The 14,764-nt window shown below is 47.3% G+C and overlaps 1 protein-coding gene across 1 annotated transcript in view; it reads left to right on the forward strand.

Annotated features, from left to right (window-relative positions):
- Window positions 1–14,764, forward strand: part of ITPR1 (inositol 1,4,5-trisphosphate receptor type 1) — a 320,973-nt gene that overhangs the window by 264,249 nt on the left and 41,960 nt on the right. The window contains 6 exon segments of the mRNA XM_036868683.1: window positions 12–134; window positions 1,116–1,220; window positions 4,155–4,347; window positions 9,046–9,104; window positions 9,106–9,169; window positions 14,567–14,742. Coding sequence (XP_036724578.1) covers window positions 12–134; window positions 1,116–1,220; window positions 4,155–4,347; window positions 9,046–9,104; window positions 9,106–9,169; window positions 14,567–14,742 — 720 coding nt within the window.

Consider the following 14,764-nt stretch of genomic DNA (forward strand, 5'->3'; position numbering starts at 1 on the left):
CCTCCTTGCAGGTGGAAGTGATCAAGAAAGCCTACATGCAAGGCGAAGTGGAATTCGAGGATGGAGAGAATGGCGAGGACGGAGCTGCTTCCCCCAGGAACGTGGGACACAACATCTACATCTTAGCTCATCAGGTGCCACCCCTCCCCACGCCCACCTGCTGGACAGGACTCCATGCTGTGTGCCCTTAAACTTACTTTTCCTTTAAGGTTTTCGCCTGAGCTTGTTTGGGTTCGTGGTAACGGGTACTGCCAGCCACCTGACCGAGTGTGCCGAGGTCCAGGATGCTTCCATTGCCCATCACCGTAGGGTCATGTCCTTGGAAACCCCACGTTTCTTAAAAGCGTCCGTGCTGAGCAGTGACACTCGGGTAGTTCATGGCTCTGTCTCAAGACAGTTGAAAGGAGGAGTCTTAGTCTTTTCATAAATATTGGCGAGTCTGTCTTAACCATCTAAAGAAATAAACCTCAGCTGCCTGGCTGATCGCACTTGGAAATCTTTGGGAACTTGTCATGATGACTTCTTTTTGTTTGCATTTTGGGGGATGTAGTAATACTTCCTACCCTGGCACCAAAATGCCCTGTTTCGTAACTCTCTTCCCAAGAGGCTGGGCTTTTGCAGACACTTCCTCTTTCTGGAGGCTGATGTGTGTGGGCAGCCGGGAACTCTGCTGCAGGCTGGCACTTCCTGTCCCTTTCACCTCTCTTAGGTAGAGGAGTTTGGTAGAAAACAATAATGGGATTGGGCCGGAGGTCGATAGATCCCTGCCCCTTATCTCCTCCGTTCCTGGCATTTAGCCCCTGAGAGGTCTCGGGACATTCCGAATGCCGGCTCCGTGGGGCTGGATGGAAAACCCCATCTCCCTCCTGCCTGGCTAAAGGAATCAGGGCAAAGCGGGACGTCGAGAGGGCATGCGCTTTCCACGCTGCTCTGCCAGCGCCCGGAATAGCTGCCGTGCAGCGCGCCCCTTGATGGGGAGGAGCGGCGCCCTCGCCCCCTTCGCCCTCCAGCTTGCTGTTGGTTACTGTACGTCTTCTCTACCCAGAGCTGGGAAGGAGCTGTGTGTTCCTGTGCAGAGAGACATGACTCCCCCGTTTTCTGTACTTGTGTTCTAGTTGGCTCGGCACAACAAAGAACTTCAGACCATGCTGAAACCTGGTGGCCAAGTGGAGGGAGACGAAGCTCTGGAGTTTTACGCCAAGCACACGGCCCAGATAGAGGTAAAGGCAGGGCAAACTCGGGGCCCGGGCCTGCGCCGAGGGCCTCCGGTGCGGGTGCCCTGGGCTGGGGCTGGCACGCAGTCCTTGGTCGGAGCGGTAAACAGGTCGTGGGAAACTACACTGCACCAGGGCCTGCGCTCAGTGCTAACAGCCGGTGATGGCCAAGCCGGTCCCGAGGCCCGCGTAAGGCCTGGTGAGAAGGCAGGCGAGTCCACACAAGGAGACGCGCCATGCATTCTGACAGGGCCGTGAGGACAAACAGGGCATCACGAGACGGTCCCCCGGAGGGACCTGCTGTGAACTGTGGTGGTCCGAGAGGCCTGTTCTGAAGAATGGTATCTAAGCACAGACCTTCAGAAGGATGGGAATGAACAGGCAGAGCCGGGAGGCAAGAGCTTTGCAGACACGGGGAGGCCCTGAGGTGGGAGGTGAAGGTGAGGAGGTAGGATGTAGGGAGCTAGAGGGAGAGCAGCCCACGATCAGAGAGGAAAGACAGGCGGGCCCGGATCCTGCAGGACTGTGTCCGCCGTCCTCAGAAGAAGCCTGGACTGGACCCTCAGGGCAGTGCGGAATCATGGGAGAGTTGTACACCGAGGAGTGATACGACCAGACCTGCCTTAGAGAAAACACACACAAGGAACAGAATCCTTTCCATTTCGCAGATGGGAAAACTCTGAAATAGGACTCAGAGAGGTTGTGTCATCTGTCCAGTTATCACTGTCAGGGCTGGAATTTTCACCCAAGTCTGGCGCTGACCCTCGAGCCTATGGGTGCTTTTTATGTTACCTGCCTTGTCTCCTGGCAGTCGGGAGAGCACAGACCTATGGGTGCAGGCTGTGGGCAGTAAGCGATGGTGTGTCTGTCTTGTTTGGCTAATGAGGAAATGTACAGATTCAGTATCAGCGTCGGGGCAAAGATTTTGAAGGACTCACAGACTCCTTTGGGCCGTGTGAAATGTTCAGGATGGAGTCTTGTAAGAGTATATTCTCACCCGCTGTCTCGGGTCTCTGGGTTGTCCTAATAAAATGTGTCATTTCACTGATTAGTTGATCATGACAGTGTGTGTAAGCACATATTCTTGATTTATTGTTAATGACCGGAAGTTTGTCCTCTGGCGCCCTTAGAAGATGAGCTTCAGGTGTTTGCGGTGTGGAATGTCAGAGGAGAAGGAGCCTTGGAGATCATCTCGAGCTCCTTGGCTCGCCGGGGAGCAGACTGACGCTTGATCAGATTAAGAGGTGTGAACAAGGTCATCTACCCTGTTAGAGGTGGCAGAAGGGCTGAGTTCTGATTCCCAACTGTAAGTTTACTGAAATAAAGAGGCACGGATCAATCTTAAAGGCTAGAGAGAAGTGGCCAGGCAGGGTGTCCCGAGCTCTTAAATCCTGTTCCTGGGCAGCTGCCCGTACCTTCCAGCCTCCCAGGGAATTACCTATGCAAGGTGGAGAGCGCTGTCACTCCCTGGGGCTCTTGCAGACCCTCGTGCCTTCACTCTGGTCACTCGGGCCGGGTCGCCCTGGATTCTGGGAATCAGTTCTTGCCAGGGAGCCTCCTGTGTCCTCCTCCGTTGCCTCCTGAGCCCAGACACACTTCTGAGATCATGTTCCTGCCGTGTAAGGGGGGGCTGATCCAGAGCCCACTTGACGGTGTGCAGCAGGGCGGCTCTGGACAGTGGGAGACTTCAGACTGTGTGTGCACCCGTGTTACCAACCCCCGCACTACAATTCCAGTTAAATGAGGTTGGCTTATGAACCACAATTAGTATGATAAGGAAGCTTCCATAACCTGACCTCCAACTCACTTTGGAAGCCGTTGGTCTCAAGATGACGTCTCCCAGAATTTATGGAGGCAGGGCTGTGGGAACCTGTCTCGCTTCTGAGAGTTTCCCACTGCAGCTTGACCTGAGTCACCTCTCTTGCTGCGTTGGGAACAGTGTTGGGAGAGAGAGAACCAGATCTTCTTGTAGAGGGCGTGGGCCCTGGGCCTCACCTGACTTGTCCAGCCTCTGGGGAGGAAGGATAAAGGGAGGCCATGCCCCTGTGATACTGCAGCCCGTACCCCTTTGGAAATCTCTGCCCCCCAGGACCATGACAATGTAGTGCTGAAAATTTTGAACAATCTCGACCAGACAACTCTCTCTGGGGATTGAGCCCATCTAGGAAGGGCCCGGGGAAAATCTGTGAGGTGTCGACCCCGGGACCCAACAAAGCTAGTTTAAAGAACAGTGAGTTCTACTCTACCAGTGTTAAATGGGCATATTGGTTCATGCATCGCACATGTTAGATGCCATGACAAGTCAGAGGTAGGAGGTCACTGCAACTGCATAAACCAGTGATCCCCTTGTAGAGTTCCTATCTAGGAAAAATAACGCAACTTTGCAATCTGAGAAAGGCTGTTAGGCGAGATTTGCACCACAGCCTAGCGCTGCGCTGTTCAGTAGGATCGCCACTGGCCATGTTTGGCTATTTACATTAAAACTAAGTATGAAACTCAGTTCCTCGGTTGTACTAGCCACACGTGCTAGTTCTCAATGGCCACGTGTGACTAGTGACTCTCCTTTTGGACGGGGCAGGCACGCAGATACAGAACCAGTCCATCATTACAGAAAGTTCTCCTGGATATCCACAGCCCAGGGCCTCACCTGAATACGTACACAAAACACGCTTCAAGTTGTTCCGGGCAAAACTTAGTCACTAGTCAAAATAATGGGTCTGAAGTTAGAAAAATACTTTAATACTTACCAAAACTGTTTTCTTATAGATCTAAGAGATACAGCCCAGTCTGGGGGGCTACAAGATCATAGAGGACTCTGGATCAAGTCTGTGTTGTGCTTGATCTTCAATACTGAGCCCGTGGCCAGTGCAAAGATCCTTAGTTTTGTGTTGGTTTTTGAAGATGATGACTATTGAACCTCATCCATTTTTTTCCCCCTAGATTGTCAGATTAGACCGAACCATGGAACAGATTGTTTTCCCCGTGCCCAGTATATGTGAATTCCTCACCAAGGAGTCAAAGCTCCGAATATACTACACCACAGACAGGGATGAGCAAGGCAGCAAGATCAACGATTTCTTCCTGCGGTCCGAGGACCTCTTCAATGAGATGAATTGGCAAAAGAAGCTGCGAGGTAGGTCAGCAACGCCTCCAGAAGCTACAGAGACACGCGGTTCTGGGGTCTCACACAGCGGGGCTTGATGGTGGGTGCGTGGACCCCCAAGTAGGAGCGGAGCTGGCGCGATTTAGGATTCTGTCCCCCTCTGGGCACCAAGAAGACTGGGCACCTTTGGAGCTGAGAAGTGCGCCCCAGCCTCAGGGAGGCGCCTCCCCTGACAGGGCTTGCTTCCTGCCGCCTTTGATCTGATCCACTTGCAGAGCTCCAGGGAGAACCTGGCGTGCCCTTTCTTGGTATCTTGATGTAGAAAATAAAAGGAGCGGAGAACAGGCGGGCCTGGCACTCACAGGATGGTGTGTTTGAGCAGGAGATTCAGCCCACTTGAATGCTGATTTACTAGCCCACCTGCTCGGAAGATGCCGGTCTTCCCCCTTTTATGGGGTAGCTCGGATTTTAGACCCTAGTGTCATTTTATAGGCAGTGGAATCATTTACCGCTTGAGATGCATCATTGGTCACCAGCGAGTCCCGTGGCGGAGCCCAGCCAGGCGGGCTGCAATGACTCATCTAAAATACTTTCATAGGGCCGTCCCGGAGGGCTTCTCTGCGCCCGGTTTTCATTAGGGTTTTAACGTGATCCTGCAGTACCGCCAGTACGCTAGGCACCAACTGTTAGGACCAACTTAGAGAGGATGGAGCTTTATTCCTGTCTGTTAGTCAGGAGCCAGGATTTTTATTTGAAACCCTGGATTCCAGCTGCAGTTGTGATCACTGGGGCTCCTGCTGCGGTGAGGGGAAGCTGGGCTAGAGGTCAGTTTCTGGACGCTTTTGTCCTCTTCCGCCCCTGCCAGCCTGGGCCGGCACAGACCAGCCTCCTTTACTGCTTCCACTGCACTGCTTTGCTCCCTGCCTCCCCAGATTCGGTTGGTGTCAGAGGGGCTTGTGCAAGCAGGCTGGCCAGGAGACGCTGTTCTCACCTCACCCCCACTCCATTCTCCCTGATCTCTAAGGGGCACCTCATCGTCCGGCACTTTAAAGCATTATCGTATGTTTTGCTGAGCCAACCCATTCCTCACCCAGCCCCATGCTTGGTGTCTGGACCACCTTTAGCAGAACAGCGTGCGTGTCCTCCTTGGTGTGGCCCTCAGAAGACCTAGGGGACAAGTTGCCCCACTCTCTGTGTGTCCTCGTAGCCACTGTGGGCTTGATCTGAGCTCCTCCAGCTCAAGCGTCGTGAGTAGTGTTGAATGTCTACACAGCACCATGCTTGGGCAGTAGGATAAAAAAGATACCCAAAAAGGTAGACAGAGACCCCATCCGTCGTGTACTCTTGTGTTTTTAGCTCTTCCGTGAAATAGAAGGGAACTTCCTCTTATTTGTTGATTTTGCTCTTCACTGAAATAGTCCATAATTCCAACTTTAGGGGATGATCCTGAATTCGTGTATCCAAACCTCCAAAATAGTTATTAAAATGGTGATTTCACCCTTACCAATGTATGGGTCTACTAAGTACTAAGACTGGTCAGATATATTCATTCTCTCAGAATTGTGTTATCAAATCGGTATACAAAATAGGCTCTCCAGTGGGGCTTATGAACTGAAAGGAAGGTTTTTCACCTTTTATGATGAGGTGAGATACCTTGTCATCCCTGAGATGTTGTCGTCAGCCTGGCATAATAGGAAGACCTCAGCCCCAAGAGGTGGGAGATCTGAATTCCATGCTCCTTCCGCCACCCCCTGACTCTGTGGCTCTGGGCAGATGACTTAACTTCTTCTAGGCCCTCACCTATAAAGTGGGGAATTAAGACTACCTGATTGTTTGATTGATCGCAGAGTGGCCATCTCATCATTCCAAGATTTATGTTGCATTGTAGCTAATACCTTCTCTTACTTAGTATGTCTTTGTTTCAAAAACAGTTTTTGTTTCAGTGAAGCTTAAACACAGCTATGGCTGTCAACTGAGAGATTTTAATTGGCTTCATAGCTTTCTGCTGGTAAGAGAAAAATTGAAAGTAATAACTGAATTAAACATGATTTGCATATTTAGGAAGGGGAGAAATGTACTCAGAAGTGCAATTAAAATGAAATATATTTTCCTCTCTATGTAGCTTACTTCTCTTCTAATAAATCTGCAGAAAAGATTTCTCTGGCTTATTCCTGAAGCTCCTCTTCCTTTTCCTGAAAGTATCACAGAGAATCATCTGTGCTTTGGAGAATCTGTAGCTAGGGCTCAGGTACACAGTAAGGTCTGTCTGAGACTCGGATTGCTTCATCTTTTCTTCTGCAAGTATTAAGATACTCAGGTCCTGTGCTCTCTTGAAACCCTCTTCCCTGCTCTCCTCAACACACACACACACACACACACACACACACACACACCCATTCTGTGCGTTCACATCCTCTGTCCACTGTGCCTCTCTGACATCTTCTCCTGAAGATCCTGGCCCCAGTGACGAGAAAACTCTGGGCTAAGAAAACTAGAAGGTAGTGAAAGGAAATTGAGGCAGAGTTGCATATGCTGACACTTTGTTATGTGGTATTACGTGGAGTTTACCCTCATGGTTATGACACTCATCAGAGTAGAGTGGGAAATTCTCTTGCTATATGCACGTGGAGTCCAAGTCCTCAAGCAAGCCCCGGTTCCTTAAAAACAAACAAACAAACAAACAAACTAGGGAAGAGGGTTACCAAGAGATGCCCCGGGTGCAGTTATTTAAATCGCCCTGCCCATCTGGGATCATGGTACCCTGTCTTCTTGCACCTGCGTAGATACCCAGTTGACTTGAAGGACGGAATGTTTGTTCTTATTCAGAGTGACACCACAATTTAAGTACAATGTTAGCCTTATAAAAGTAAGATTTGTGAACTGTCTGCCATAGTTGAAGACCATCATACAGCAGCTACTCTCACACTTAGTATTGAGAGCTCCTCTGAAGAGAATTCTGGCTTACCCATCACTGAGCCCTGCCATCTCCTGCCTTTTTGTCTTTTAACTTCTCAAGAGCCTGTTACACATACACTGACGTGAGGCGGATTTTGTAAATTCCCGCGAAACCATCACTCAGCTTCAACAGTTTTCAGCCCTTTGCCATCCTTGCCATGTGTCTCTTCTGTGCTCTCTGGAGTTTTCATATTCAGATCAGAAATGGGCTTCCGTCCCAGAAGAAACACCAATAGCCATTGTCTACAGAGCGGGTGATTTCTCATCTTAAATTTGCTTTGGCAATTAACTTATGAAAAAGTCATTCATTAACTATAGGTGGGACTGATTCCTGGTCGGCTCCTCCATTGAATGGTGACGTGAGCCCCTTAACTTTGTCCCTGTCACTGAGCCCAGCGGGTCTCTGAGCTGGGGAATGAGATCTCCATGCCTTTCGTCCTCTGCTGGGCCTCAGTTTCCCTCATCTATAAAATGAGATCTTTTAAACTAGATGATGCCTATAGCTCTAAAACTCTACAGTTTGGAAACATGGCCTCTTACCAAATGCAAACATGAGATGAGCAGTTATTAAATTATCCAGGGCTCTGTGTAATTCTGCCATAACTTCATTTTGGATAGAAGTTTCCAGAGGCTTGGCTACTGCTATAGGCACCGTTCGAGAGTCACTGGATTTGTCACTGGCTGCTGTCCTAAAGTTAAATGATGACTTCATTGGGAAAGAGACATAACACTCTAGAGATCCATTTTCACATACTCCACACTTCTCTTCTTTGGAGGAGCATCATGTTGAATGAGACTGTCTCTTGGAAACTTAGCCTGTGGCGTGGAGATGGAAATGATTCCTGCCATATCTGTTTTTGAGCATCGCCCTGAGCGTAAGGCACCACTGAAGAGCTCAGAGGAGAAGGAAGCAGCAGTGCACACAATGCGGTCACCAGCTGGCTCTCCTAATGCTGAGATGCAGCCAGTGTGGTATCACCTGTCGGTAACAACGGATTAAGATGGCAGCACTGCCTAAAGGGTCTCTCGCCCTCTGTGAGGGCTTTGGTGCCGCATCCTTTCTCTACCGTAGCCTTTGGAAATGGGAGCCCCGCTGCCGACCGTTCAGGCAGAACTCCCGCTCCTGGTTCCTCTGCCCCCCCCCCCCCCCCCCCCCCCCGCCAAGAGTGATCACCAGACTTCAGGAAAATGGCAGATGACCTGGTGTTGGGAAAGGGATCATTATCTTGCTTTCAGTCACCAGTGAGTTGGTGAAGAATTTCGAGCAAGGGGAGAGTGTGGAAGAGGTAACGTTGTTCCTAGCCTGGGGCCCAGCTGGGCCAACTCTGAATGCTGTGTGTCCCCCAAGCGCCCCCCACTTCTCAAAGTCTCATTGAATTTTCGGGTCTCCTTAGGCATCTCATCCAGTCCCAGCACCCCAGGGGGAACTGAGGACGCAGCGCATGAACCCTGGATAACCCCCAAGATTCCATAACTGATGGTGTTGACAGGGGCTTGCAGGGTTTTTAGGTGCTCCAACTTTTCCCCTTTCTTCTCCTCCTTATCCCCCAATACATCTTTTGTTCAGTAAGTACTCCAAACAGAAACAAACCCAATCTGGTGTCGTTCTGAGCCTATGAGTCACCTTCAAAACAACCGATCGTTTTTACTGTTTGTGGTAAAAACTGGGAACAAAAGTGGGACTTGTCGGGGCGGAGCGGGAGGGCCGTGTGGATCCCCAGCGCTGTGGCTTGCAGTCTTGAACCTCACGGGCCTCTGTCCTTGTTTCCACAGCCCAGCCCGTTCTGTACTGGTGTGCCCGCAACATGTCTTTCTGGAGCAGCATTTCATTCAAACCTGGCTGTCCTGATGAATCTGCTTGTGGCATTTTTCTACCCATTTAAAGGAGTCCGAGGAGGTACCACCCATATCTTTAATTTCAAGGGAAATTCCAGAAGCAGCAGGAAGGCTGTGACTTGCATCTTAAACGTGATCCCTGGAAGTACTGGTGCAAGTTATGGGATCCCAGTTACCCATTTTCAGACAAAATGAGAGTGTAGCTTTTACCACGGGTTTATTTTTAAATCTAACTTGAAATAATATAAATTGTATGTCCATATTTATTTACCAGGAAAGAAAGAGAAGAAACTGGATACGGTATTAAAACTGTAAGAGTTCATCTCAGTCAGCCTCCTTGTTTTGTATGTTAGGAAAGTATTTGTCAGAGAAGCTGAGAGATTTAGCCAAAGTCACACAGCCAGTTAGCGACCGAGCTAACCCTAGCACGGGGATATTTTGATGCTCAGTCCAGTAGATTTTTTTTTTCCCATGCCATACTTGTGAAATTGATTTCAGACTAAAGAATTTGTAAGAAATCTCTGGAATTTTTTTTTTTTTTTTTTGGACAAGAGGTAGGGTGAGGCAGGGCTTTAGTGACTGCAGACTGCACATCCTTGGCTGTTTAGTCTCTTAAGAGCTACCTGCCATTATTCACATAATGAAATGTGCTGTCCATGGTCTTGATGGATTTCCCCCACCACTGTCTCCTTCTACTCATCTGTATGCAATTCTGCACATTTTGCTGAGAAAAGGCAAACCGTTCAGGAGGGGCACTTTTCTGTTTGGGGCTCCTTGGTTTGCTTAACAGCTCTCTGGAGACATTTACGCCTGTGGGGTTCTGGGGGTTGGCAGAAGCTCCTCTTCTGTTAAACATCTACGGCCTACTTTTCTGACACCTGCTACAGCCTCCTGGGAGGCCTACTTTTCAGCTCAATTTCTCATCAGAGCTTTTTGGCAGATCACCTCCCATATATATGTCACAACCTGCCAGGAGCCACCTTGTGTGAAACATAATGGGATGAAGAGCCCAAAAGTAAGACCCAAAAAAAAAAAAAAACAGAAACAGTGCAGAGGTAAATTCCAGGCTCAGCTCTGGATTTAATAATGCAGATGTCATAAACGTAATGGAAGTAAATTTAAGGCCAGATTTGAAAGTGGTCATATGTTCTATGATGTGTCTAACTTACTCATTTGAGGCGTTAGCTTTTCTGTTTGGCCTGAAGCTATGTTGAAGGCTCCTTTTAAGTGATTTTTTCCCCCCCAAGAGCAGTACTTAAACACAAGCCCAAGGGGCATTTTCCTTTAAAATGCAATATCAGGAATCATAAGTGTCCTTGGCTGCAAAGTTGGGCAGGTTCCCAGGGCTGCAGGGTGTTCCCCCTGGGGGGTGTCTCCCTTCATCAGGCTGCCAGTCAGCAGAGGTAAGAGTGCAAGGTGGTCAACCAGGGGCTTAGGTGGAAGGGACAGAGCCCAGGCCTCTTTTCACCTCTGGGGAGCTGTTGTGCACATCACAGCAGATTCTTCAGCTGTTACTTTGGATGTGTTTTCATTTTACCCTCCACTTCTTTAAAAATATTTAAAATTGATTTTTTAAATATATCTTGGCCATTTTCTTCACTGGTCACTTGTGGCAGTTTTGAGGCCAGTGCTGGGGACAGTTCATTGACACCTCTCTCCTCTTCAATGATAAGCCTCACCCAGTGGAACAGCTAGATTTACAAAGTCCAGATTTCGTGTCTAGGCCTGGCTCTGCCACTCACCTGCCACGTGACTCTGGGCGAGCCACTTCAATTAGTTCTCCTTATCCTCTCTGTTAAGAGGTGCTTAAATTGAGCCAGTAGTTGTGAAACCTAGGTGTGGATTTGGAAATTCCTGTAGAGGTCAGGAGAAGATAGTTGCTGACCTAGTCAGGATCTCTGGAGCATCCTGTTTCTTGCCCATCTAAGTTCAAGAACTACTGGATGCGATGTTTCTTAAAGGTCCTTCCAACTTCACAGTGGTGGCACTCAAGGTGGCATCAACCCTGGCTGATCTGTAGAAGTCCAGGCTTTCTGTTTTGGCAGCATTGGCTTTAGAACTTCATGCAGATAGACTCAACAGAAAACGTAATTAGATGTCTTTGGACAGAACAAGGTTGATCCAACCTAAGGAAGCCCTTTCCATTATGCAGTGACTGAGATCACCTCAAACACATCCACTCACTCAGAGGGATTTATTTTTTTCTTTTGGAAGATGTGTCGGGGGCATCTTCTATACTCACTGTTGACCATCTTCAAGAGGAGGGTTGTGTTAGCCCTGTCTAGAAACAAAATCTGATTGGTTACCTGAAAGTATTTCTTTGAGAGCAATATTTGTGCTCGTTGAATCCTGAAACCAGGATTTCCAAAATGTCCCTCTTGCAGGTGTGTAATGACCTTGCTATGTGTGCCGATGTGGCTCTGTGACTTCCAGGGCTTGTGACTGCCAAGGACACTGTGGCCTTAAAAGCTCCTTTTTAGAAGTATCATTTTCCCCCTTTATTTCAGAACTGATGAGTCACAGAGTCTTTGAAAAGCATGAAAATTGGGCATCTTCAGATTTCATACTGAATTTGTAAACATGGCATGATGATTAAAGCTCATAAAGTGCTACTTTTTTAAACTTTCTTACTGTTGAAATTTTCAAATATACACAAGTAGAAAGAACAGTATAGTAAACTGCCATATACCCATAAGCCCAGCTTTAACAATTACCAACATTTTGCCAGTTTTGTTTCATTTGTACTCCTACTGTATTTTCTGCAAGATTTTAAAGAAGTCTAGACATCTTGTCGTTTTGCCCATAGATATTTCACTGTGCATCCCTAACTTCTAAGAATATTTTAAAATGTGTATAATCACCATACCATTATCATATCTAACAAAACTAACAGTAAATCATGTCATAGCCTGTCCATATTCATGTTTCTCCAGTTGTCTCAAAGAAGTCTTTCTATAATTGTTTCTTTGGAATCTAGCATTAATTTTCACCTCTGTTTTTATAGTGGGAAGACAGCAGGTTTTTATATTGTCCCCTTCAGGATTTGAGCACATGTGTTGTACTGGTCACATTTATTACACTGAGCTCTTAAGAGCAGTTTAAGATGATAATCAAGCGCTTAAGAAAATGAAAGGCAAGCCACAGGCTGGGAGAAAATACTTACAAATCATACATCAGACAAAAGGCTTATATCCAGAATGTATAAAGATCTCTTACAACTCAACAATAAAAAGATTACCCAATTAAAACAGTGGGCAGAAGATTTGATCAGTTACTTCACACAAAAAAGGACATATGAATGGCCAAGAAGCACATAAAAAGATATTCAACATCAGTAGTTATTAGAGAAATGCAAATGAAAACCACCATGACATGTTACTAGAAACCTACTAGAATGGCTAAAATTAGAAAAACTGACCATACCAAGTATTGGTGACAATGTGGAGCAAGTGGAACTCCCATATATTACTGATGGGAAGGGAAAATGGTACAATCAGTTTGGAAAACAGTATGGTTAGGTCTTCTAAAGTTAAGCGTGTACTTAGGATCCCAAAATCTACTTCCATGTTTTTGTCCAAGAGAAGTGAGAACATACACCCACCCCAAGATTTGTACTTGGTCGTTTCCAGTAGCGTTATTTGTAGGCAACTCCAACTGGAAACGACCCAAATATCCATTAATTGTTAAGTGGATAAATCAATGGTGGTATGTTCATATTACGGAATACTACTCAGCAATAGAAAGAATAAACTATTAACATACACAATAACCTGAATGGATCTTAAAAATTTTGTTAAGTGAAAGAATTAAAAAGACTACCTACAAATATGACTATTTTTCCCATTTCATGAAATTCTGGAAAATGCAAAGCTACAGTGGTAGAAAGCAGGTCCATATTTGCCTGGCATTGGAGATGGGGGAAGGCGTCAGTTGCACAGGGCACAAGGAAACCTCTTAGGGTGATAAAGTTGTTTATATCTTGATTGTGTTGGCAGTTACATGAGGTCATATGACTGTATACACTGCCAGAAGTCATCAAAGTGTGCACTTAAAACGGATGGATTTTTTTTTTTTTTTTAATGATAGTTAAGGGCCGTTCCTCCGGGGGCGTATATACTCCTGGTATATGCTGTGTCACCTTAGGCAAGATACGTAACCCAAGATTCCGTTTCCTCTGGTGTAAAATGGAGATGATAACAGCAACCTCATAGGGTGATCAAGAGGGTTAAATAAATGATAATCAGCGTAAATGGCTTAATACAATATCTAACAATTGTTAAATGCGCAGCAAGGGACGCCTAGGCCCCAATATGCACTTCTTCCTGAATTTCTGAGAAGCTTCTGCCTCTTGGTGCCCATTCCTAATCAGGTTTACCTTTGAAGGATATCCAAAGGGAAGAGGTAGGTGGCTGGGGTTAGGGGGACAGTTTTCAGAGAGAAAGTGAGTCTCAGCAGGTGTGGACGAAATGAACTAGGGCAGCCAGCAGGCTCGTGGAAGAGCTGGAACCTGCCAGGGCGCCTCTTTCCCAGGCGGTGCTTCAATCCCAGCAGTTCTGGAGAATTGAAACTCCTTTATATAAGTGGCCTTAATCATGTAGTGCTGCTTGTTTACATCTGAAGGAAACTCAAAATGTGACAGCATTTGAAATAGGGGTGTTTTTTTTTTTAATGAGTGTTTTACAGAACCTTATTTTTAGCCCTGTTGGCTCATGTTATATAACCAAGCCATCTCGTGGGACACTCTAAATAGAACTTGCAATAGCAAGAGATGACAAAAACTGGTATAAGCTCTTTGACTACAAGGATAATCTAATTGTAGGATGATGCTAATGATAAGGAAGTTGCCTTCCTGCTTGCCTTGAAGAAATCTGATGCAGGCAGGGGACCTGCAATTTTCCTTAGCATACTTTTAATAGAAATTAGAAGTTTATTCTTCCAGCTCACCTCCCCTAAGAGTGAAGTGTGACACATGTATGAGTTTTGCTTATGGAACACACTCATTTGATGGGTGCCTACTGGGTGCCCAGTGCTTCCCTTGGGGAATTTGGAGTCTGGTGGGGATGGGGTTTAGGGTGGGGGCAGTGACCGCTAGAGAACAGTGTCCCATAGGGATGACCAGGGGTACAAGAATCAGAGAAGGAAGGAGCACCTGGCATGTTTTGTGAGGAGGAAGGGCGTGGAGGAGACTTCCTAGAAGAGGTGACATCTAAGCTAAGACTTAACATGAATGGGAAAGGGAGAGAATTTCCCAGGTAGAAGGAACACGTATCAGTAGAAGGCTTGCAGGTAAGAAAACATGGATGTGATGGGTTACGTCTGGGGCAGAGAACTGGACGTGAGGGTTGGGACATACAAGGCCAGAGAGGTGGTTGAAGAAAATGACGTTAAACCTGTTTTGGTCTTTCACCTGTACCCGGTGAAAGCTCTGATCTCTGAGAGCCCTGCCTTGTCCTTCCAGGAACCCTGGAGCCACACTGGTCAGGGCTGCTGTGGACAGCCATGCTTATATCTCTGGCCATTGTCATTGCCCTCCCCAAGCCCCACGGCATCCGGGCCTTAATCGCTTCCACAATTCTCCGGTTGATATTTTCGGTCGGGTTACAACCCACGTTGTTTCTTCTGGGAGCTTTCAACGTAAGTATGAATACCTTCATCG

Source organism: Balaenoptera musculus, chromosome 11, assembly GCF_009873245.2.
Source record: "Balaenoptera musculus isolate JJ_BM4_2016_0621 chromosome 11, mBalMus1.pri.v3, whole genome shotgun sequence".
Taxonomy (NCBI): domain Eukaryota; kingdom Metazoa; phylum Chordata; class Mammalia; order Artiodactyla; family Balaenopteridae; genus Balaenoptera; species Balaenoptera musculus.